This window comes from Moschus berezovskii, chromosome 14 (genome assembly GCF_049115385.1).
Source record: "Moschus berezovskii isolate FMDL1 chromosome 14, NW_MosBer_1.0, whole genome shotgun sequence".
Classification (NCBI taxonomy): Eukaryota; Metazoa; Chordata; class Mammalia; order Artiodactyla; family Moschidae; genus Moschus; species Moschus berezovskii.
The window spans coordinates 53,280,775-53,306,106 of NC_142473.1; the positions used below are offsets into that span (position 1 = coordinate 53,280,775).

The 25,332-nt window shown below is 39.1% G+C and overlaps 1 protein-coding gene and 2 pseudogenes across 1 annotated transcript; all 3 read right to left on the bottom strand.

Annotated features, from left to right (window-relative positions):
* Positions 1 to 1,016: 1,016 nt before the first annotated feature.
* LOC148775603 (olfactory receptor 51G2-like) lies at positions 1,017 to 1,976 on the bottom strand. The gene has a single exon (XM_088843476.1). The coding sequence runs from the start codon at positions 1,974 to 1,976 to the stop codon at positions 1,017 to 1,019; it is 960 nt and encodes a 319-aa protein (XP_088699602.1).
* Positions 1,977 to 9,707: 7,731 nt separating this feature from the next.
* Positions 9,708 to 10,798, bottom strand: LOC148775604 (olfactory receptor 51G1-like; annotated as a pseudogene).
* Positions 10,799 to 13,096: 2,298 nt separating this feature from the next.
* On the bottom strand, positions 13,097 to 13,979 carry LOC148775605 (small ribosomal subunit protein uS5 pseudogene; annotated as a pseudogene).
* Between the last annotated feature and the right edge of the window lie 11,353 nt (positions 13,980 to 25,332).

Here is a 25,332-nt window from a genome sequence, read left to right on the forward strand (position 1 = left end):
AGTTATAAAGCATCCTTAAAGGCTTTTTTTTTCTTCATTTATTTGTCTTTGAACAAGTGTAGACATGTGAATTAAGAAATTTCAACTAGAATTACAAGTTTCTTATACAACCCTATGCATAGCCATGCACTAGATCATTTGAATAATATGAAAAGACAGTTTATAACCCAAAAAAACTGTAGAAAAAGATTTATATTTCATGATTCATACTGTCACAAACATAAGTAGTTGTACTTCAGTCAGATTTTTTTGTGTTTGAATATTATATCCTAAATTATTGTTAGATACACTTAATCCAGTGAATTATAATTACTGGCTTCATAAGACATCTCAGGGATTTCAAAAACTACTGAGTTTCAGCTTTCTGTAAGATTAAAATTATTTCTGAAAATTAAGTAAAAAAAAAAAAAAACTATGAAGGTTGCCCATTTCTATACCTTGTGAAATTCAATTTCTTGAGAAAATACAGAACATGTGTATAAAATTTTAAAAGATGCTGCTGATGCACCGTGAAGATAGATAAAATGCTGTGAGCTCTAATATATACTTTTATATCAAGATATGGTCATTACCATCTTTAATAAAAGTAACTTCAGCAGATTTACAAACACACTTATAACAAGAAAGGTAATGAAAGATTCCCAGACAAATGCAGTATGTCAAGAAGCACAGAAATATGGGTTTAGAATAATCAAGGAAAACTTCATGGACAGGAAACCATGAATCAGGGTTAGGATTAGAAATGAGAGACAATAGATTTAAATGGTATCTAACACATTGCATTCCAACATATTCATGCCTAGAGGAGATATAGGAAACATGTGTTAAGTCAGTCTGTATGATCCCAGTGGACACCAACTCTGTACTTTAGGACATCTGCATGATGTAATGTCAATTTTATTTCTGTCCTTCTCAGTAATATTTTATTGGCAATTCTGGTGGCAACATAGCATGTAGAAAAATCACTATATATTTACAAACTTAATATTGATGTCATCATTGTCTTGAGGACAAACCTACATCACAGAAGAATTGAGTTTTAGGGGGAAAAGAAGGCGGAGAACTCCTTGGCGGATCTGCTTTGTCTTCACACTATAGATGATTGGGTTGAGCACAGGTGGAACTAGCAGGTAAATATGAGCCATGAAGATGTGGATGAGAGGGGATGAGTGTTTGGCAAAACGATGGACAATAGAGAGCCCAATCATAGGCACATAAAGAATAAGTACAGCACAGATGTGGGATGCACATGTGTTGAGGGCCTTAAATCTCCCCTCCTGAGAAGAAATTTTTAATACTGAGTGAAGGATGAAAACATAAGACACAAAAATACCCAGAGAGTCCATTCCCCATAGCAAAGTGATCAGAACTAACCCATAGATAACATTAAACTTAGTGTCAGCACAAGCAAGGCGGATCACGTCCTGGTGCAGACAGTAAGAATGAGAAAGGGTGTGAGAATGGCAGAAAGGAAAGAAGGCCAACCGGGCCAGAAGTGGAATCACAGGAACAGCACTTCTAAGCAGGGCTGCAATTCCAATTTTAGTGATAAGTGTAGGAGTGAGAATGGTGGCATATCTTAGTGGGTGGCAAATGGCCACATATCGGTCAAGGGCCATGGCCAAGAGCACAGATGATTCAGTGAAGGAGAAAGTGTGAATGAAAAACATTTGCACCACACAGGTATTGAACTGGATCTCCCTGGAAATGGACCACAGCACCCTGAAGAGTGATGTCATTGTGGGCAAGGACATGCCCATGTCAGTGAGAGAAAGCATGGCCAAGAAGTAGTACATGGGCTCATGGAGCCTGGGGTCTGTCCGGACAATATGTAGGATAGTACAGTTACCCATGATTCCAACAAGGTAGAGGAGACAGAATGGGATGGAAATCCAGTGGTGAAATTCCTCATATCCAGGGATACCTGTGAGATAGAAGGTGGAGGACAGGATATTGCTGGAGTTTGCAGTTGCCATAGGGCTTACTGTTAAACCACAATCCAGATTCACAATCACACTCCAGAAGGGGAACAAATGAGAAGATCAGCACCTGTGTCACAAAATCAAAACAAAACTTCAGAGTGTCCTATAATCTTTCCTAAATTAACCCTCTCAGTTTTGCTTTGTCTTTCTTAATTTCTTCACTGAGTATTGTCAGTTAAGTAAAACATCCACTTTTATAACCACAAGGATCTTCCCCTCTTCTTCTCAAATCAAATGTATTATCATGTTCTATGAATATGGGTAATCCCCTTCTAAAGACACTACCCAGAACAGTACACACGAAACCCATTCTAGACCGTGTCTTTAATTTCATACTTTTCTTCAGAAAGATCCTCAACCAGAGTCACTGGTCATACATTAGCACTTTTTCTTAAAAAAAAAAAAAAACCCTTTGGCAGTGACCTATATGAAATGTCTTTCCTGTCTTAGCTTGATAGATTTTTCAGGAATACTAGAACACCATGCAAGGCATATGATAGAATTCAGGTAAGTATTGATCAGCATAGTTTGTGCTCTTACTAATCTATCTCTGGCTATATAAGTGATGCCACAGGGTTGGTACCCAGTGAAAATCAACTCTAATATCAATTTAGTCTCAGGCTAGTATCCCCAAGAGCTAAATATAAGTTAAGATAGACAGAAGAATGTATGATTTTTAAAAATTATAACTATGTAATTTTTCTATGTAATATAAGCAAAGTACAATTGACTGACTCTATATTTAAAGATTCAAAACCTTCTTCCTATTATGTTTAGGAGCTGATTTATTATTTAGAGGCTCTATCTGCAGAAAAACACAAAATAATAGATATATAAGGGTTGGGGAAAGATCGAGTAGAAACTCGTGATTCAAAGCAAAATCAAGAGAAAACAAAATAACAAAAAGATTGAATGACCAAAAAAAAGCCTACTGTGTCTAATCGTGACACTAAATATTTTCTACTTGGATGAATGAGTTAATATATTTTCACCTGTTAGATTCCAGTACTTCTTCTGTAGTCAATAGCAATACCTCTGAGGTAAGAAGATGAGCCACCACTTGCCCTTCTTTTGACAGGCATCCATGCTTACCAAAATTCTAATCCATGGGACAGATTGCCTCTAACTGTAAATTAATAAATTGTCATCATGCTATCTTGGAAAGTCTACTTTGGCTTTTGGGAGATCAAATCCTCCCAGTCTCCTGTTGCTGTTGTTATTTTAGTTGCTAAGTCATGGCCAACTCTTTTGTGACCTCATGGACTGTAGCATACCAGGCTCTGTCCATGGGATTTTCCAGGCAAGAATACCGGAATGGGTTGCCATGTTTCCCTTCAGGGGATTTTCCTGACCTAGGGACTGAACCCATGTCTCCTGCACTGGTACGAGGATGCTCTACCACTGAGTCATCTGGAAAGACTGCAGTCCCTTCTGCTGCTGCTGCTGCTGCTGCTAATTCGCTTCAGTCGTGGCTGACTCTGTGCAACCCCATAGACGGCAGCCCACCAGGCTCCCCCGTCCCTGGGATTCTCCAGGCAAGAACACTGGAGTGGGTTGCCATTTCCTTCTCCAGCAGTCCCCTCTAGTTACATGTAAATAAACCCTGATTGCAAAAGATTCTTGCCTTGTATTTTTAATAACTTTCTAGGAACTGAAAGATTTATAATCAAGACACCAAATATGTATATTACAGAAACAAATTCAGGTTTTTAAACTCTTATTACAATTAAGTTCTACACACACATAGTATGAACTGATACCTCTTATAGCCATGCAGTTTAACTCGCCAAATTCCTATCTACTTCATCTTCCTGTCTACACCTGCATTATTATTACCTTTAATGCCCAGATTTTCCAATATTATCCCTTCTTCTGTTCTTTTCTAATTTCTACACCATAATCCAAATTTAGAAATCTGGTTTTCCTTTCACTGCCCACTTGATTTAGATACTTTTTTGATTTCAGAAGGTTTCTTTGAATCATCAAAAAGAAGTAAACATGAAGTTTCATTGAAAACTGGAAAGATACACGATCTAGAGTATGTCTTTTGTCATCTTACTGACACTTCACCGAGATTTAAGGAGACAGTTATTCAACATCTTCCTTATTTAGAATCTGTTTCTCTCCTTCTGCAATCACTTTAACCTAAGCTGTATTCTGGTTTCAATGTTTTGCTCAGTTTAATTTTGACCATGTCACTTTTTCTTCTCGCTGTACCAAAGTTGCCTCCTCTCTGAACTGAAGAAAGTAACAATTTGAAAGGATGTGCTAAGGTAAAGGATATATTGTGTGTAAAATACTTAGCAAAGAGCCTTTTGGATGATGTTGATAATGACAACAATGATGATGACAACAGTAACACCAGCAAGAATTGTTTAAAGTATAATGGGAGGAGGAATATATGGGGAGAGTATGAAGTATCCTCCTTTAGAAGAAAACATATAAACAGGCATCTCACAAGTGACCTAGGTAGCCTGAGAAGTAGAAAGTGAATTGTATCAGTTTCATTTCCTTTTCATCCAGTAAATTTCAGTATAGCCAGAGATATAAATTGCTTCTTAATATTTTTTTTTTCTATCCAGAAACTCCTCTGATATTCACTTCTCATTTTATTCAGTGTCAGATTTGGAAAAAGCAACAAAGAAAGCAGAGTCCAGGATAGAATGAGAAGGCTCATCAAGAGTAAGCATGAGATCTTTGGGACTTCAGTGAACTAGGAATTTAAGAAGTCATATTAGCATTCTGAAGTTACCACGACATAAATATTCATTATAGTCCATATTCACTAGAATCTGGTCTGTTATTTCACAACCCCCTTTAGGTAGCACCTGTTCATTTTGCTAATCCAATTCCTATTGTTCCTGATCTTACAATTTTAAATGCATTCACATTGCCCTGTGGTATCTTCCACATCTCCAGAGAAGGAGGATGGAGTTTGTGGAGTTAAGTTTATAAACTTAGAAATCTGAAAGTCTTAATGTGAATTTAGACCATAATTAATTTCATATTAAAAATCACTGGTAATTAGAATTAGAAGGGACCTCAAAGGTTATCTGGTGTAATCCCACCCATATTCTGGAATTCCTCTTTATGTCTGATAATAGTCCTTCACCCTGTGTAAGCAATGTGTCATGCAAGTCTAGGGTATACTAGGCAAGTCCTATCTGAAAACTCTGAGTCTGGCTTGAATGTTTTGCACAGGGAATGGATAATAAAGATATCTGGAGAAAGGATATCCTCTAATAAACTAAGAAACTTTTCCTTCTTGAACCATTCCCTTGGTGTTTCTTCTCACACTTTGGGTGTCTGCCCTTCTCCCTCTTGTCTCTCAGGCCCCACTTTGTGTTTTTCTATTACTTCCCACTCTCACTTTTCCCAGTCCTTACCTACTTGGAAGAATAGTTCCTCTTCACATGAGAGATTGTTTTGATTCTCAAAGAAAGATGCACGAGTTAATAAGTCTTCCTCTAATCCTTAGAGATATGAGTTACCGTGAGAAAGGCAAGACTGTGCCTGTAATGCTGTCACTGTCACTCTTTCAGTTTACAGCCCTTCCCCAAACCCTCCCTTTACCATTCCAGATACTGTAGTTTGGAAATTCAAAGGCAAAAAGGCTACAGAGAGTCTCAAGTATTTATCACTTCAATGTCTGGAACAAAGTAAGTAGTGAAACATGAGATGAAATACCAACTTGTATCCAGAATATGGTAGAGTAGTAAAGGCTGTTAGCTATGGTGTAGCCAATGAGAACAACTTATTCAGGACATACAGGTGCGAATGGCTCTAAGTTGGTACTGTTACCACATACTAGATAAAAACGAAACTTACTTGCGTGAATTGCTTCCTTCAAAACTATTGTAATAAGGAGTATATGGGAAATCTCTGTAGCTTTCACTCAAATTTGCTGTAACCTTAAAACCACACTGAAAATAAGAAACCCATTTTAAAGACCGAATGCCATTGAAACATGTATATTATCATATGTGAAACGAATCGCCAGTCCATGTTCGATGCATGATACAGGATGCTCAGGGCTGGTGTACTGGGATGAACCAAAGGGATGGGGTGGGGAGAGAGGTGGGAGGGGGGTTCAAGATGGGGAACACATGTACACCCAGGGCAGATTCATGTCAACGTATGGCAAAACCAATACAATAATGTAAAGTAATTAGCCTCCAATTAAAATAAATAATTTTTTTAAAAAAAGAAAAAAAATAATAAAGATCATAAGCAATAATGCCAAGTGTGATTCTCTGTGCCATAGAGTTTTTGCTGATGAAAGAGACTGTATAAATTTGATTTGATTATGTATAGAGGCTTTCATTCAATGAATGAAGGCCATATGTCTGTCAATGATTTTGACTTCTAAATGTCTACTGGTGATTAAGCTATGTAGCAGAGTTGGCCGGAGAAGGCAATGGCAAGCCACTCCAGTACTCTTGCCTAGAAAATCCCATGGATGGAGGAGCCTGGTAGGCTGCAGTCCGTGGGGTCACTAAGGGTCAGACATGACTGAGCGACTTCACTTTCAGTTTTCACTTTCACACATTGGAGAAGGGAATGGCAACCCACTTCAGTGTTCTTGCCTGGAGAATCCCAGGGACGGGGGAGCCTGGTGGGCTTCCGTCTATGGGGTTACACAGAGTCGGACACGACTGAAGTGACTTAGCAGCAGCAGCAGCAGCAGAGTTGGCATGTAGACTACTGAATGATAAGAAATCTCCTCTCAGGGTGAAAAAACCTGTCTTAAAAAATATTGATTTCTAACTGTTTAGTACAGGAATTTCTTTTAAAAATGTTTTTTACTGTTAATCTTTTTTGACTCTGGCTTTGAACCTTGTAATATTAATTTAAATCTTAACAAATCTATCATCGATTCACTCAAATAAGATATTGCAGATTATACATGTCATAGCTTGCTAATCTTCCTGTACTGTTATATTTAAGATATTCATTGACAATCAGCTTTTTTGGGAGTTGAAAAATACAAGTAATTACTACAACAGAAGTAATAGTTCTCATAAATAATATTTACTCAGTTATTAAAATAAATTCACCATCCAATAACCGTCCATGAAAATAAGAGGCTATTTATATCCCAATGCTAGAAAAACCTTCACACTTCCATCTTCCCATATCTTGTTGTGAAATTACCAGAGAAATGATTTGAACTTACTTCCTCCACTGGCATGGGATGCCTCAGAAATTTCCTTACACTTAACTTTTTGTAATATTATCTTAAATCATTGGAGAAGGAAAAGGCAACCCACTACAGTATTATTGTCTGGAAAATCCAAAGGACACAGGAGCCTGGGGGGCTAGAGCTCATGGAGTTGCAAACAGTCAGACACAACTGAGCAACTGAGCACAATTTAAATCACTTTGACATCATCCAAGTTGGATATGTTCAAAGATCTCAGATTTAGAGGATTGTTATTAGTCAGTGAAACCATTCTCCTTTACTATATGTCTGTATATTTCTCATGTAAAAAAATAGGAACACATTTTTAAAAAAAGCAATTTCATCTCTAAATTCTTTGACAACCAAGATCATTTTGGATAATTTACTTTAATGGTAAGAAAATGGTTTACAAATATTCACATTTACAGCTATAAATAGAGCACTACCGAGACCACAAAGCTTGAATTATACGTTCATAGTTGAGAGCAGATACAAATATGAAAGGCAGACTGCTTTCAGAAGGGCATCCTTAGGCTGTTTTCCAGATCTGCTCTGCTCTGTCTTGACCACAGTGAGCTGAATCAACAGGTCCCTTTGCTCTCTGACTTCTGGTTTGACTTGATCGCTAATGGAAATGCAGGAAGCAAGAATCCAGAATGTAAAGTTGGAATGTTTATCCCCAGGACTCCCCAACAACCCTCCATGTGGCTTCCTCATGGTGGCTGCATCTTTCTACAGAAAGAGAAAGCTCGTGCTGGGTGTCCTTCTCTACATGCTGTCCTTCCTATGATCTGGTAAAAAGTTTTGTTCCCTTGCCACTTCAGGACTAACGCTGGCATCAAATTCCTTCTGTAGTACTATATATGTCAATGATTTATTTATAAAATATGTATAAAAATATTTCTTCTTGGTTTCACCAAATCTTGTCCACATATTTTCAATGACCCCTGAAGCCTGTATCAAAGTCTTCATATTACCCAGTTTGAGAACAATTTTATTTTTTCCTGACAGAACCTTAACTAAGACAAAGGAGAGGTGTTGACCTCATACACATATGTAAACCTCTGTTACTTCCTATCTATTTGTATTTATCACCATCACTATCACTATTGGCCAACTTAATGTATGTTGAAGTTCTAATATGTATAATTTTTCCCCATTTTTACAGAAAGCCTGATGTTCATTTTTTGGTTAATCAAATGAAAAAGTCTTTTTTCTCCCAGAATGGGGGATTCACCTCAGAAATGTCAGTTGCTCAAGTGTAAGAGAGAAAGCTTCAGGTAAATCTTTGCATATTTAGTTTTTTTTTTAACACAGTTGAACACAGTTCAGTGGATCCCTTTGCTATAAAATCTACATTCATATCTGATTTAATGCTAACATAATTTTCACAGATTTTTTTTTCTCTTTCTGTTTTCAATTCACTTGGAACTGCAGAGTTTGTTCTCTATTTTTATTTTTATTCTGTTCCCTAGGCTGGTTTACTTTCTAAATGAATTTTTAAAACTATGATTCCTAATAGTTTTAATATTTAAAATTATATTATGTATTCTTTCTTTTCAGAGTATCTAGCCATAATCCTGAAAAAAATGTTTATTATGTCTTTCAGCTTCCCTTTATTTAACCAAGGGGGAGTCTTTGAGGGTGATTTAAAATAGTATTTATACAAAACAAATGTTTTACCTTTGAGCCCTCTTTCTAACTACCTTAGATATATTTCTATTCTCCCATTAGAATACATACTTTAATCTTGGGTGTTGAAAACGCGTTTCCTCTTATTTCCTAGGGAATTGTGTAAGACAACAAGATCCTTGGACGATTACAGTTTATCGTGATGGGGGGAAGGGTTCTCTCTTGCTCTATTTTTGTTTAAAGTTTTGTACATGAGATAGTACACCTAACAGGAGTGTACACTGATCAAGGGATTTTGATGTTTTCACTACATTTCATGAATATGGAGTCCCTCTATTGTGAAGTTGGGATTTCTCTTCTAATTTTCTCCATTGAAGAAAACTAACTTTATTCATTGCCCAGATTTTTTTCCGACAATCATTTCAATAGAAGTAAAGGAAATAAAGAAATGCAATGGTTACATTTATTTCATCTCTAAATTTAAACATCCACTTGCTTACAACCTGACTCAAAATGTGGAGTGTGAAGTCTACTTTGACACAATGGAAAGAAAATGTAATGAGTTATCAACATCAATTCTGCTGTGTATTACATCTTTTACCATTGAGTTGTTAGTGAATTTCTTTATTTTAGTTATAACATAGAAAACGGGACTTCCCTTCAAACTTGAAAATATCTCCATAAAATATTTGAATAAAATTATTCCCTCTTACTAATTATCCTGACACAAGGGTTTTAAGATGCTTTAAAGCTGGGAAATAATGATAGAAACTGAAATGTTTTTCTTGAAGGGACGTGTGGAATTTGAGAACTATCACGGAATTATTATGTACCAAATGTATCCAAGAATTTCTAACAGGTTAATCTTCAGAGTGAAGGTGATGGATGCAAAATTTGAAATATCAGACAATCTAAGTGTGAGCAAGCCCTATCCTTTTGGATAATAATATCCCTAGGAAGCCTTGGCGAATCTGCTTTGTCTTGATGCTATAAATAATTGGGCTGAGAACTGGTGGAACTAACAGGTAAATATCTGCCATGGTAACATGAATAATGGGAGAGGAATGTTTTGCAAAACGATGCACTAAGGACAATCCTATCATTGGCACATATAGAATGAGCACAGCACAAATATGGGAGACACATGTACTGAGGACTTTGAGTTTCCCTCCCCGGGATTCAATGCGCAACACAGAGCGGAGGATGAAAGCTTAAGAGAAAAAGATTCCTAGAGAATCTACACTTCAAAAGTATGCCACAACAAACAAGCCATACAAAACATTGAATGAGATGTCAGAACAGGCCAATTGGATGACATCTTGATGTAAGCAGGAGTGGGAGAGAACATGGGAGTGACAGAAAGAAAATGTGGGGATACAAACAAGAACAACACGGAGGACAGCGGAGCATCTATCTGATTACAATGAAGACCCCTATGTAGACAGTGCATTGTGGGGTAAGTTTGCTGGAATACCTCAAAGGATTGCAGATGGCAAGATAGCAGTCAAAAGCCATGGCTAGGAGCACAGCTGACTCCATTAGAGAAAAAGTGTGAATAAAATACATCTGGGCTACACAAGTATTCATCTCAATCTCCTTAGAATCAAACCAGAAGGTTCTCGTACCGTGGGCAGGGTGGAGATGGACATGCCCATGTCCATAAGGGTCAGCATGGCCAGGAAGTAGTACATGGGCTCATGGAGACTCTTGTCATTGTAGATGATGTGAAGATCTATACAGTTGACCACTATTCCAATCAGATAGAACACACAAAAGGGGATGGAAATAAAATGTTGAACATCCTCGTAGCCAGGAATCCCAGAGAGGTAGAATGAAGGTGCCTGTCCAATACTCGAATTAGTGCCTATTGTGACATTGTTCCAAGAAGCCATTTTTCTACCACTAGAGTATGATGTCTTAAAAGGAAGAAAAACATACAACATTGGGAAGATAGCAGGTCATGTTTTTATATTAGTTTTTTTTTTTAAATGCTTGCTTTGTAGGGGCATTATTCATACAGATTTGGAAATTACTTTGAATCATGTTAATACATTACTGTTTAATCCTTACAATGATTTATGGTTATTATACTGTTATCTGTTAATCTTTTAGGCTGCTGATTCTGGATTTTGAAAGATTCATAGATTGCCCTTTCCTCCCCTAAGTGTATAATATAGTCTCCTCCATTTTCTACTATTATTTTCATAGGTTAGTTTATTTTTATTCACTTTCAGTTGTATCATTTACTTTTATTTTTGATTGTGATGTAAAGTAAGAATATTTTCCCAGACCCTGACCTCTCTACGTTAAGCATTCATTTAGCATTCATTTCCAAATTTGCTGGCATATTGACTGCAGCACTTTCATAGCATCATCACTCAGGATTTGAACTAGCTCAACTGGAATTCTATCACCTCCACTAGCTTTGGTCATATTGATGCTTTCTAAGGCCCATTTGACTGCACATTCCAGGATGTCTGGCTCTAGGTAAGTGATCACACCCAGTCATGAAGATCTTTTCTGTACAGTTGTTCTGGGTCTTCTTGCCACCTCTTAATATCTTCTGCTTCTGTTAGGTCCATACATTTCTGTCCTTTATTGAGCCCATCTTTGCATGAAATGTTCCCTTGGTAGCTCTAATTTTCTTGACGAGATCTCTAGTCTTTCCCCTTCTATTGTTTTCCTCTATTTCTTTGCATTGATCGCTAAGGAAGGCTTTCTTATCTCTCCTTGTTATTCTTTGGAACTCTGCATTCAAATGGGTATATCTTTCCTTTTCTCCTTTGCTTTTCACTTCCCTACTTTTTACAGCTATTTGTAAGGCTTTTTTGCATTTCTTTTTCTTGGGGATGGTCTTGATTCCTGTCTCCTGTACAATTTCACGAACCTCCGTCCAGAGTTCATCAGGCACTCTGTCTATCAGATCTAGTCCCTTAAATCTATTTCTCACTTCCACTGTATAATCATAAGAGATTTGATTGAGGTCATACCTGAATGGACTAGTAGTTTTCTCCACTTTCTTCAATTTAAGTCTGAATTTGGCAATAAGGAGTTCATGATCTGAGCCACAGTCAGCACCCAGTCTTGTTTTCACTGACTGTATAGAGCTTCTCCATCTTTGGCTGCAAAGAATATAATCAATCTGATTTCAGTGTCAACCATCTGGTGATATCCATGTGTAGAGTCTTCTCTTGTGTTGTTGGAAGAGGGTGTTTGCTATGACCAATGTGTTCTCTTGGCAGAACTCTATTAGCCTTTGTCCTGCTTCATTCTGCACTCCAAGACCAAATCTGCCTGTTACTCCACGTGTTTCTTGACTTCCTACTTTTGCGTTCTACTTCAAATCCTGAAAGATGATGCTGTAAAAGTGCTACACTCAATATGCCAGCAAATTTGGAAAACTCAGCAGTGTTCACAGGACTGGAAAAGGTCAGTTTTCATTCCAATCCCAAGGAAAGGCAATGACAAAGAATGTTCAAGTTACCACACAGTTGCACTCATCTCACATGCTAGCAAAATAATGCTTAAAATTCTCCATGCCAGGCTTCAACTGTATGTGAACCGTGAAGTTCCAGATGTTCAAGCTGGTTTTAGAAAAGGCAGAGGAACCAGAGATCAAATTGCCAACATTCATTGGATCATAATAAAGCAAGAGAGTTCCAGAAAAATATCTACTTCTGCTTTGTTGACTATGCCAAAGCCTTTGACTGTGTGTATCACCACAAACTGTGGAAAACTCTTAAAGAGATGGGAATACCAGACCACCTTACCTGCCTCCTGAGAAATCTTCATGCAGGTCAAGAAGCAAGTTAGAACTGGACATGGAAAAACAAACTGGTTCCAAATTGGGAAAGGAGTACATCAAGGCTGGATATTGTGACCCTTCTTATTTAATTTGTGCAGAGTACATCAAGCAAAATGCGAGGCTGAATGAAGCACAAGCTGGAATCAAGATTGCCAGGAGAAACATCAATAACCTCAGATATACAAATTATACCACCCCTATGGCAGAATTTAAGTACTAAAGAGCCTCTTGATGAAAGTGAAAGAAGAGAGTGAAAAAGTTGGCTTGAAGATCAACATTCAGAAAACTAAGATCATGGCATCTGGTCCCATCACTTCGTGGGAAATAGATGGGGAAACCGTGGAAACAGTGTCAGACTTTATTTTTTTGGGCTCCAAAATCACTGCAGACACTGATTGTAGCCATGAAATTAAAAGATACTTGCTCCTTGGAAGAAAAACTATGACCAACCTAGGTAGCATATTTATTTATTTATTTTATTTTTCATTTTTTCATTCACTTTATTATTCCACATAAAATTATGTGGTGGCTACAGCTGGGGCCTGCGTCCTCTGCACAGAGACTCTGGTGTGGGTCTTCACAAGATGGTCAGTGAATTCCTGATATGGAGACTTGGTGAACACCGTCTCTTTCCAGAGGTCAGGGGTGAGATAACTGTAGGTCTTGGAAATGGCATCAAAAGTGGCCTTGGCAAAGTTGCCCACGAGGCGGTGCAGCCCCTGGAGGAGGTGTAGCAGTCGTCAATGCTGGCCATCAGCAGCGGCTTTTTGGGCACAGGGGCGGAGACGATGCCGGTGCCTCTGGGCGCAGGGATGAGGCGCAACAGCACAGAGCCGCAGCAGCCAGTCACCTTGCAAGGAACTGTGTGGGGCTTGCCGATCTTGTCCCCCAGTAGCCTCTTCGCACGGGGACAATGGATAGTTTGGTCAGGATGATGGCACCACGGGTGGCAGTGGCTACTTCCTTGGAGTACTTGACACCCAGACCGACATGTCCGTTGTAATCCCCGATGGCAACAAACGCCTTGAACCTGATCCTCTGGCCAGCACGGGTCTGCTTTTGCACAGGCATAATCTTCAAAACCGCATCCTTGAGGGATGCTTCCAGGAAAAAATCAATAAAGTCAGACTCCCTGATGGGCAGAGACAAAAGGTAGATCTCCTCCAGAGACTTGATCTTCATGTCATTGACCAGGCCGCCCAGCTTGGTAATGGGGAGCCACTCCTTGTCCTCGGCCTTGCCTCCGCGAGCTCCACGGCCTCTGCCCGGGCCTCGACTCTGGCCGCGACGCCACTACCGAAGCCTCTGTGGCAGCCACCGCGGCCTCCCATTTCGGGGCCCCCGGGGCCTCCAGGCCCTCCCGAGCGTCATCCGCCATTTGGTGTTTTCACAAAGAAGAAGCTAGATAGCATATTTAAAAGCACAGACATTAGTTTGCCATCAAAGGTCCGTCTAAGTCAAAGCTATGGTTTTGCCAGTAGTCAATATGGCTGTGAGACTGTAAAGAATACTAAGCACCAAAGAATTGATGCTTTTGAACTGTGGTGCTGGAGAAGACTCTTGAGAGTCCCTTGGACTGCAAAGAGATTCAACCAGTCCATCCTAAAGGAAAGCAGTTCTGAATATTCATTGGAGACTGATTCTGAAGCTGAAACTCCAATACTTTGGCCACCTGATGTAAAGAACAGACTCAATGGAACAGACCCTGATGCTGGGAAAGACTGAAGGCAGCAGGAGAAGTTGACAGCAGAGGATGAAATGGTTGAATGGCATCTCCAACTTGATGGACATGAGTTTGAGCAAGCTCTAGGAGTTGTTGATGGAGAGTGAAGCTGGCGTGCCATGGGGTCACAAGTGTCAGACACGACTGACCGACTGAACTGAACTGAACTGCAACAAGAATGCTACCTTATGAAGTTGTTGTGGTCTACAAAATATACACTCTCATTACTCTAGCATCCTGCCCAACTTCCTCCCCAAATGGAACAGTTCTACTCAAATTAATCAATAATTCCTAGTCACCAAATTCAAAAAATGTACCTGTTCTCATTATAATTCTCAGCAGTATGTGAAATTGTTGACTATGTTCTCATCTGAAAATATTTTACATATATATTATTTTTTGTAAACATGATAGTTTTATTTCCTCCTACCCTATTAATTGATCTATTTTATTTCTTTAAAACTTCATTGGTTCCTACTCCAGTGCCTGATTTCTAAATACTAAAAGTACCCCAGGTATTCCTTCTGTTTTTATTTCTAATATATAGCTACACTTTTTCCTAAAATATTCTATTCAGTAATTGCTTTTAAAAACTATCCGTTGGTAACTTCACCACACATCTCTATCCTTAACTCTCTACTGATCTCCAGAGTGATATCAAATAGTCTATCAGATGTCTCTGTTTTATGTCTAAAAGACAGAACAAAGATCACATGGCCAAGAAGGAACTCTTGGCAATAGCATTACTATTTCCATCTTAGTAAATGTAACTCATGCTACACAATTGATCAAATGTAAAAACTAGGCTTTGTCCTTGATTATTAAAATCCATGTCCTCTCATTTCAAGGTCCAGAGTACTTGAACTTATTCACTTCTATTGCTTACCTCTGTCAGTATTCCTCTTCTATTGTATTAGCCACTTAACTAATCTCATTTCTTCCATTCTTATGTCATTCCCTCAAATCAATTTTCCTTAGAGCCATGAATTCTTAAAGGCACAGGCAAGTCAGTTCATTTCTGTGTTTAAAATGTATTAATTGCTGCCTACTTATCTCTGAAGAAAAGGGAAGTCATTGTCATTACTTATAAGATCCTTCTTCCTTGTGTATGGAAAAAGGGAGGTGGATTATACATGAGATTTTTGCCCAGGCTCTCCTTTCAGTCCATCTATGGGCTCTCATGCTCAAATCCCCTAGATTGCCTCTTACACAGTTTGCTAGTTTTGACCTCATTTCCATTCTCATTCCCAAATTACATTCTTTTCTTCTTTCTTTTTGTATAAAATAACCCAAGGCCCTTTCTTTTTTTTTTAAGTAATTTATTTTTTATTGGAGGCAAATTATTTTACAATATTATATTGGTTGGTTTTGCCATATATTGATATGTATTCGCCCCGGGTTTACATAAGTTCCCCCTCCTGAACCCCCCTCCCACCTCCCTCCTCCCTTTATCCTCCCTCTGGGTCATCCCCGCACGCCAGCCCTGAGCATCCTATAACATGCATCGACCCTGAACTAGTGATTCGTTTCACATATGACAACATACATGTTTCAATGCCATTCTCCCAAATCATCCCACCCTCACCCTCTCCCACAGAGTCCCAAAGACTGTTCTATACATCTGTGTCTCTTTTGTTGTCTCGTATACAGGGTTATCATTTGCATCTTTCTAAATTCCATATATATGCGTTAGTATACACGACTCTATTCAAGTATGCTCTTCTGCTTATCTAAAATACCCAAACACATCTCATCTCACATTACTGCATTGCATTTTACAATTTTTTTCCTACAAAATTCATTATTTTTTCACCTCACTCAAATTCCCTATCTCCAACTACCCATAACCGATTTCTTTCCCTGAGCCACTGTAACCTGTCTTTCTATCAACAAAGTGATAGCTGTTTTGCCTTCCAGCTTTGCCCTTCTGCCCCATAACAGACTTATTCCTGTCTGTTGGCCACTTCTGTTTATTCATCATTTAAACAATTTTCACTGCTTTGGTTTTTTGCCCATATTTAAAGTGCTCAAGTTGGAGACAGTGTTTTCTAAGGGGTATAGAACTTTTCTAGCTTAAACATCTGTGATGAAAGAAGCTTTTCATTTTTCCTGGTTAAATAGGGTCCCTGAAAGCTTGAGTGAATCAGAGCCACTAATGGTACATTAAGGAGTAAAGACCTGTGAGCCTAAGGGATATGTTGTTCAGGATGAGACAGCAGGAATTTCCACAGGAACAAAGAAAGCGAAAAGGAGGCACAAGTGGACAAATGCAAGGAAACTCTGACTCTACCTCTGATGGCTGCTGAATTTAGATACACAATGGGAGGTTGAAGGGTTCCAACTGAAAACTCCTTGGTGGAATAAAAGTACTAAGAATAGTAAGACTACACAATAAAATAAAGGGACTACAGAACTAAAATTGATATTAGAACTGGGCAGCTTCTTATACCCGGCCTATATGGGATCTTCCCTAGATGGACCAGTGAATCACAAATAGATATGTTCTCAGAGGTACTAAAATAGGTGTCAGGGTAGTCGACGGGAAGATGGCAGAGTAATAGGACGGGGCGGCCACTTTCCCCCCAACAAAATCAACAAAAGAACATTTGAACGCTGAGTAAATCCCACAAAAAAACTTCTGAATACCGGCAGAGGACATCAGACACTCAGAAAAGCAGCCCGTAGTCATCGAAAGGAGGTAGGAAATAGATAAAAAGAAAAAAAGAGAGACAAAAGAGGGAGGGAAGGAGCTCCCTCCTGGGAAGTGAGGCTTAAAAAAAAAAAAAGAGAGAGAGAGAAGTTTCCAAACACCTGGAAACACTGGCGAGTGGAACCTCAGAGGGCCGCATAACTGGGAGACAAAAGACATAAATAATTAAAACTCACAGACTAAGTGCCCAGAGGAAACTCTCAGCGGAGAAGCGGCACAGACGCCCGTGCCCTTCACTAGCAGGCGGGGGGGGGGGGGGGGGGCGGGGGAAGGGAGGCGCCGGCAGCAGTGCTTAGAGGGAGAACGGCTGTGCGCTTAGAGGGAGAACCAGCGGCGGCGCTTAGAGGGAGAGCTGGCGCCCGCGCTTGGAGGGAGAGCCGGCGGCTGCGCTTAGAGGGAGAACAGCTGTGCGCTTGGAGGGAGAACTGGCGGCTGTGCTTAGAGGGAGAACCGGCGGCTGTGCTTAGAGGGAGAACCGGGGCTTGGGCGCCCCAGGGCAGACTGAGGCCTCAAACTTGGGATACCAGAGCAGAGGTTGCAGCTGAAGGGCGAGAGGGCTGGAAATAGCCTGTGAAAAAGCCCCAAGACAGCCCCGCCCACAGAACCGGGCGCTGAGCGGAGCCAGCCGCCCTTTCCCCAGTCCCCTCCGAAGCTGGTGGGGAGGGGAGCCAGCGCCAGGGCGGGGGCAGCTGCGGCCCCAGAGAGGCTTCCTGTGCCAATCTGCAGGTAGGCTTCCTTGCTGGCCAGGACCTCTTGGGTTCGGGACAGTCGATATCCGCCTGAGAAACTGCGCCGGTTGTACCCCCAGAAAACCAAGCGGCAGGAACCGGGAAGGCGATAAGTCGCAGAGACCGCGCTCGCCAAACGCCTGGTCACCTAAGCGGCTAGGACCGGGGAAGGCACAAAACGCAGGCCCAGCCAAGTCTGCGCCTTTGTCAAGTACCCGAGGACCTGAACCTGAGCCGCTCAGACCTGGGAAGTGGATGCAACCCAGCGCCACCCGTGGACAGCTTGCAGCAGAGCAAACTAAAGCCTAAGCAGCATAAACAGGGAAAGCACACATGCCTCGAGCGGGAGCATTCCCAGTGTAGCCGAGACACCGCGAGCACTCCCCACAGACACCAGGGATATTTGTTAGCTGTTCCTCCCTCCCTACAGCAGGACTGAATAGGAGAGCCGGGGGGAAAAAAAAAAAGTGTCCACCACCGCATCCTGGTGTCAGGATGGGAATTAGACACTGAGGAGACCAGAAAACAGAAGAGGGAGAAGCCTTGAGCCTCCTGCAAGAATAAGACTGAAAACCAGAGGCAGAGGCTTAAGGCCAAATCCTGAGAACACCAGAGATCTCCGGTTCCAGAGAACATTAATTGATAGGTACTCATCAAAGGCCTCCATACATACACTGAAACCAGGCACCACCCAAGGGTCAACAAGTTTCAGTGAAAGACATACTACGCAAGCTATCCAGCAACACAGGAAAATAGCACTGAACTTCAATATACAGGCTGCCCAAAGCCACCCCAAACCCACGGTCATCTCAGACTCATTACTGGACACTTCATTGCACTCCAGAGAGAAGAAATCCAGCTCCACCCACCAGAACATCTACTCAAGCTTCCCTAACAAGGGAACCTTGACAAGTCACCCATCCAACCCCACACACAACGAGGTAACTACATAATAAAGAGAACTCCACAAACTGTCAGAAGACGGAAAGGCCACCCCGAACACAGTAATATAAGCAAGATGAAGAGACAGAGAAATACCCAACAAGTAAAGGAACAGGATAAATGCCCACCAACACAAACAAAAGAGGAAGATATAGGGAATCTACCCAATAAAGAATTTCGAATTTTAATTGTGAAAATGATTCAAAATCTGGAAAGCAAAATGGAGTTACAGATAAATAAACTGGAGAAAAGGATTGAGAAGATGGAAGAAATGTTCAATAAGGAATTAGAGGAAATAAAAAAGAGTCAATATACTATGAATAATACAATACATGAGATCAGAAACACTCTCGAGGGCACAAACACTAGAATAACGGAGGCAGAAGACAGGATAAGCGAGCTAGAAGATATAATTGTAGAAATAAATGAAACAGAGTCGGAAAAAGAAAAAAGAATAAAAAAAAAATGAGGACAATATTAGAGACATATGGGACAATATTAAACGCCCCAACATTCGAATCATAAGAGTCCCAGAAGAAGAAGACAAAAGACAAAAAGAAAGACCGTGTTCGTGGATTGGAAGAATAAATATTGTGAAAATGAGTATACTACCCAAAGTAATTTATACATTCAATGCAATCCCTATCAAGCTACCAACGATATTTTTCACAGAACTAGAACAAATAATCTCACAATTTGTATGGAAATACAAAAAACCTCGAATAGTCAAAGCAATCTTGAAGAAGAAAAATGGAACTGGAGGAATTAATCTGCCAGACTTCAGGCTCTACTACAAAGCCACAGTCATCAAGACAGTATGGTACTGGCATAAAGACAGAAATATAGATCAATGGAACAAAATAGAAAGCCCAGAGATAAACCCACGCACCTATGGACACCTTATCTTCGACAAAGGAGGCAAGAATATAAAATGGACAAAAGACAGTCTCTTTAACAAGTGGTGCTGGGAAAACTGGTCAGCCACTTGTAAAAGAATGAAATTAGAACTCTTCCTAATACCATACACCAAAATAAACTCAAAATGGATTAGAGAGCTAAATGTAAGACCAGAAACTGTAAAACTCCTAGAGGAGAACGTAGGCAAAGCACTCTCTGACATAAATCACAGCAGGATCCTCCAAGACCCACCTCCCAGAATATCGGAAATAAAAGCAAAAATAAACAAATGGGACCTAATTAAAATCAAAAGCTTCTGCACAGCAAAAGAAACTCTAAGCAAGGTGAAAAGACAGCCTGCAGAATGGGAGAAAATAATAGCAAATGAAGCAACTGATAAAGGATTAATCTCCAAAATATACAAGCAACTCCTGCAGCTCAATTCCAGAAAAATAAATGACCCAATCAAAAAATGGGCCAAAGAACTAAACAGACATTTCTCCAAAGAAGACATACAGATGGCTAACAAACACATGAAAAAATGCTCAACATCCCTCATAATCAGAGAAATGCAAATCAAAACCACAATGAGATACCATTTCACACCAGTCAGAATGGCTGCTATCCAAAAGTCTACAAGCAATAAATGCTGGAGAGGGTGAGGAGAAAAGGGAACCCTCTTACACTGTTGGTGGGAATGCAAACTAGTACAGCCACTATGGAGAACAGTGTGGAGATTCCTCAAAAAACTGGAAATAGAACTGCCATATGATCCAGCAATCGCCCTCCTGGGCATACACACCGAGGAAACCAGAATGGAAAGAGACACATGTACTCCAATGTTCATTGCAGCACTGTTTATAATAGCCAGGACATGGAAGCAACCTCGATGTCCATCTGCAGATGAATGGATAAGAAAGCTTTGGTACATATACACAATGGAGTATTTTTCAGCCATCAAAAAGAATGCATTTGAATCAGTTTTAATGAGGTGGATGAAATTGGAGCCAATTATACAGAGTGAAGTAAGCCAGAAAGAAAAACACCAATACAGTATACTAACGCATATATATGGAATTTAGAAAGATGGTAACCTGAACCCTGTATACGAGACTGCAAAAGAGACACAGATGTATAGAACAGTCTTTGGGACTCTGTGGGAGAGGGTGAAGGTGGGATGATTGGGGAGAACGGCATTGCAGCATGTATATTATCATAAGTGACCAGTCCAGGTTCGACGCATGATACAGGATGCTTGGGGCTGGTGCACGGGGATGACATGGAGGGAGGATATGGGGAGGAGGGAGGTGTGAGGGGGGTTCGGGAGGGAGAACACATGTACACCCGGGGCGGATTCATGTCAATGTATAGCAAAACCAACCAATATATTAATGTAAGGTAATTTGCCTCCAAAAAAATAAATTAAAAAAAAATAATAAATAAACAAAAAAAACAAAACAAAAAAAATAATAAAATATGTGTCAGTAACCTATTCGTGCCAATAACCATCTGCCAGAAGTGTATACAAATCTTGTAAACTTGTGTAACATTACATGACATTATCCTAGGATTAAATTATTTCTAGTTTAATTTTACAGAAAATATTTGGCTGTAGCATAACCAGCAGAAAAGGAAACAAAGATATGTAACATAAAACTAATATAAAAAATAATAATACGAGAATAAACATACAATTTTTAGATAGGCTTTAAAGTAACTGTGAATAAACATATTCAAGAAAATAAAAAGCAAGATTTAAATATTCAGGAAGAAATTGGAATATTGTTTAAATTTCAAATGAAAATTGTATAACTGAAGAAAGATAATTATAATTGAAAACAAAATGTTCTTTTTCACAAGCTGCTGCTGCTGCTGCTGCTAAGTCTCTTCAGTCGTGTCTGACTCTGTGCGACCCATAGACGGCAGCCCACCAGGCTCCCCCGTCCCTGGGATTCTCCAGGCAAGAACACTGGAGTGGGTTGCCATTTCCTTCTCCAATGCGTGAAAGTGAAAAGTGAAAGTGAAGTCGCTCAGTTGTGTCCGACTTAGTGACCCCATGGACTGCAGCCTACCAGGCTCTCCGTCCATGGGATTTTCTAGGCAAGAGTACTGGAGTGGCTTGCCATTAGCATTAGGTATCATTCAGTTCAGTTCAGTTCAGTCGCTCAGTCGTGTCCGACTCTCCGCTTAACTCTAATTTCTTAAAAACTTTAGTGGTATAAATATGTTTACTAGTAATTTTTTGTCAAATGGATACTAAAATAAACATATATTTGAATCCTTTTTTTTTGGAAACAAAACACATAAAAATATACATAAATTCATAGGTGAAGTCACTCAGTCGTGCCAACTCTTTGCGACCCCATGGGCTTACCTACCAGGGTCCTCTGTCCATGGGATTTTCCAGCAATAGCACTGGAGTGGATTGCCATTTCCTTCTCCAGTGGATCATCCCAACCCAGGGTTATTAGTTACAATTATATATATAATTAGCTATATATTATAATTATTAATCAATACATATATGGATTGTAGTCCACTGGGCTCCTCTGTCCATGGGATTCTCCAGGCAAGAATAATGGAGTGGGTTGCCACGCCCTCCTCCAGGGGATCTTCCCAACTCAGGGATCAAACCCAGATCTCCTAAGTCTCCTGCATTGGCAGGCAGGTTCTTTACCACTAGCACGCCCTGGGAAGCCCATAACTAGTTACAATTATATATATTATTATACAATAATATATTAGTAATATACATATTTATATAATATATAAGTAACATTATATATATTATACTATATATATCACTTATTAATACATATACATATATATTTAAAATCTGTACTTGAGACAAAACATAAACACACTTTTTAAAAAAATTTATTTATTTTAATTGGAGGCTAATTATTTTACATTATTATATTGGTTTTGCCATACATTGACACACTTTTAAAAAATAATAAAAGCAACTCCTTTAGCAGGGAGAATAGTGGCTTCCTAAATATATCCACATCCAGGTCCTAGGAACTTAATGTTACTTAATGTGATAAAGGGGTATTTAAATTACTGATGTCACCTCATGCGACGAGTTGACTCACTGGAAAAGACTCTGATGCTGGGAAAGGTTGGGGGCGGGAGGAGAAGGGGACGATCGAGAATGAGATGGCTGGATGGCATCACCGACTCTATGGACATGAGTTTGAGTGTACTCCGGGAGTTGGTGATGGACAGGGAGGCCTGGCGTGCTGTGATTCATGGGGTCGCCGAGAGTCGGACACGACTGAGCGACTGAACTGAACTGAACTGAACTGAACTGAATAATGACCTGAATTTAAAATATGGAGAATGCTCTAGTTTATCTAGGCAGGTCCAATGTAACCATAAGGGTCCTTAAAAATGGCAGTGGGAAGCAGCAGAGAAATCAGCTTTAGTGATACATGGTGAAAAAAACTTAATTATTCATTGTCAGCCTTGAAGATGCAAGGAGACTCTGAGTCCAGGAATAGGAGCAGCCTCTAAAAGCTGGAAAGTCAGTATAATTGATTCTATCCTAAAACCTCTGGGAAAGAATGAAACCTTTAGTCCAGTGACATATGTGTGGAATTTCTAACATACAGAATTAAATAAAAAGTTTATGCTGTTTTAAACCACTAAATCTGTGGTAACTCACTATGGCGGCAATAGGAAACTTAATTCTGATAAGATTCTAAAGAGTATTTGGGAAGAAAAAAGACAATTAGTAGAACTGATCTAGTCACTATTTATGAAACTGCACATAAAATTACACAATTTTACTTTCAAACACACACCCCTAAAAACTGTCAGGTAACAGATCATAAAATAATTATGAAATTACTAATTAATAATCATCAGAAAATGGAAAAATTTGAATAGTTGGAGGAGTGAACTAGAATAGCCAAAAATGCATACATCAAGAAAGATAGAAGAAGGTAAATAATAAACGAGAGGAGAAAATAATTTAAAAATGAGTAACAATTACTAGAATTAAGGAAACACACATGGTATAGAAAAGAAAATAGATTTTTTTAAAACTTCAATGTTAAAGAAATTAACTGCTATCAAACTCAAGATAAAAATTCTAAGCTTTCTAGACAGCAAATTCATGTTGGAAAAGAATATTTTATTTCCTGAAATATTATGTTTCCTTGTTTATTGTTGATTTTAACCACTACACCAAATATTCCTAATATGAAGGACCTTGTCTGTTTTATTAAATTTCTAGTCTCTAGAATACTACTATGTCCTAGTACATATAAAAGAGTTTATTTGATGAATAAAATAGTTGTTTTAATGAATAAATTCAGGAATGTGAAAAATTTCCGTATGTATGATAGTGGAGCTAGAGATCATAAAATTTCTTTGCACAGCAATGTTCAGAGCAGTAGATGCACATGGTTTTGTGAATTTTTTTATTATTTCTATCATACTTACATGAATTAATCTTGATAAGTTTTCCTAGTTAGTAAAACAATAAAATAATACAAATATTCAGGAATTGGAAAATGGTTAAGTAAACTATGCAACAAAATTCAATGACATATTTTGTGCCCATTAAAATTACAATTATGAAAACGCTATCATTTCTTTTAAGAAAGATCTCTGTTCCATTATATTTTCTCAGAGGAAATTAGAAATCACCTGTACTCAAACAAGTCATAAATTATTACATAAAGCCAATGTTGCCAAAAATTTGGAAGAATTTTGTGAAACAAGCATATCTTTAAGTATTTGTGACCATCAATATATCCCTAATGAAATTACTTTTACAGTGAGACATAGTCCATTGAAAAAATTATGTTTATTTCTATCTTCCTGGCTCTTGTGACAGTGATGTGAGAATAACTCTATCCCCTGCTCAAGAAGCTCAGCTCTGGTATGTCTTAGGCTCCACAGGGAACCCATGCACACCTGGGCCACTTTCTTGGCTCCTGGGAGCCTGTGATCCTAGAACTATTAATATAATTGAGGTTAGTTGAGAAGAAGTAGATTTGAATAAAGGCAAACCTGTTCTGATGATACAGGACAGGTGGGGTGAAGGATAATACAACCACCTCAGCATCTTTCTTCATTACGAGAATTGTGGAGCAAGAGGCCCTGGGTTTTTCATCAAGGCCAAAGGGATCAGAAAACAGAGTGATATTAAAATTCAATGAAAGTGATATTAAAATTAATAGTAGGTGGTGAGAAAATGATTGAGTGATGATTAGTATATTCTGTAAATAAACATCCTTACTGAATTGACAAGATGTTATATTTTTTATTACATCTCTCTCCTTATTTCTATAAATTCATGGTTTGTATCAAAGCTGATATTCCTTGACCACTAGATCCTTCTCTTCTAGGATTTTCCTTTTCTCCAAGAGTTTAATCTTCCTATCTGATCATAGCTCTACAAAAGGCATGGCATTCAGTTGAGGTTCTCTAAGGATAAGTAATGCCACTGAAAAGAGGATGCATAACAGTAACTGCTCCTTGACCTGTTCAATCAAACTCCAGGGCAAAATACCCACATCAACATTTGGTATGTACAACAAACTCAAGAATAAGCGATGTTATTGAATATATTTATCTGGGAGCTAAGACTGAAGAAATTGAGGCTGTGCTACAGAAAGAGGTACGTGGGAGGACGGAAATTGTGTAACTATTATTTTGTTCTCAGATTCTGCAACAGGGATGCTACTTGCACATGAAGTCTAAGTATATATTATTATTG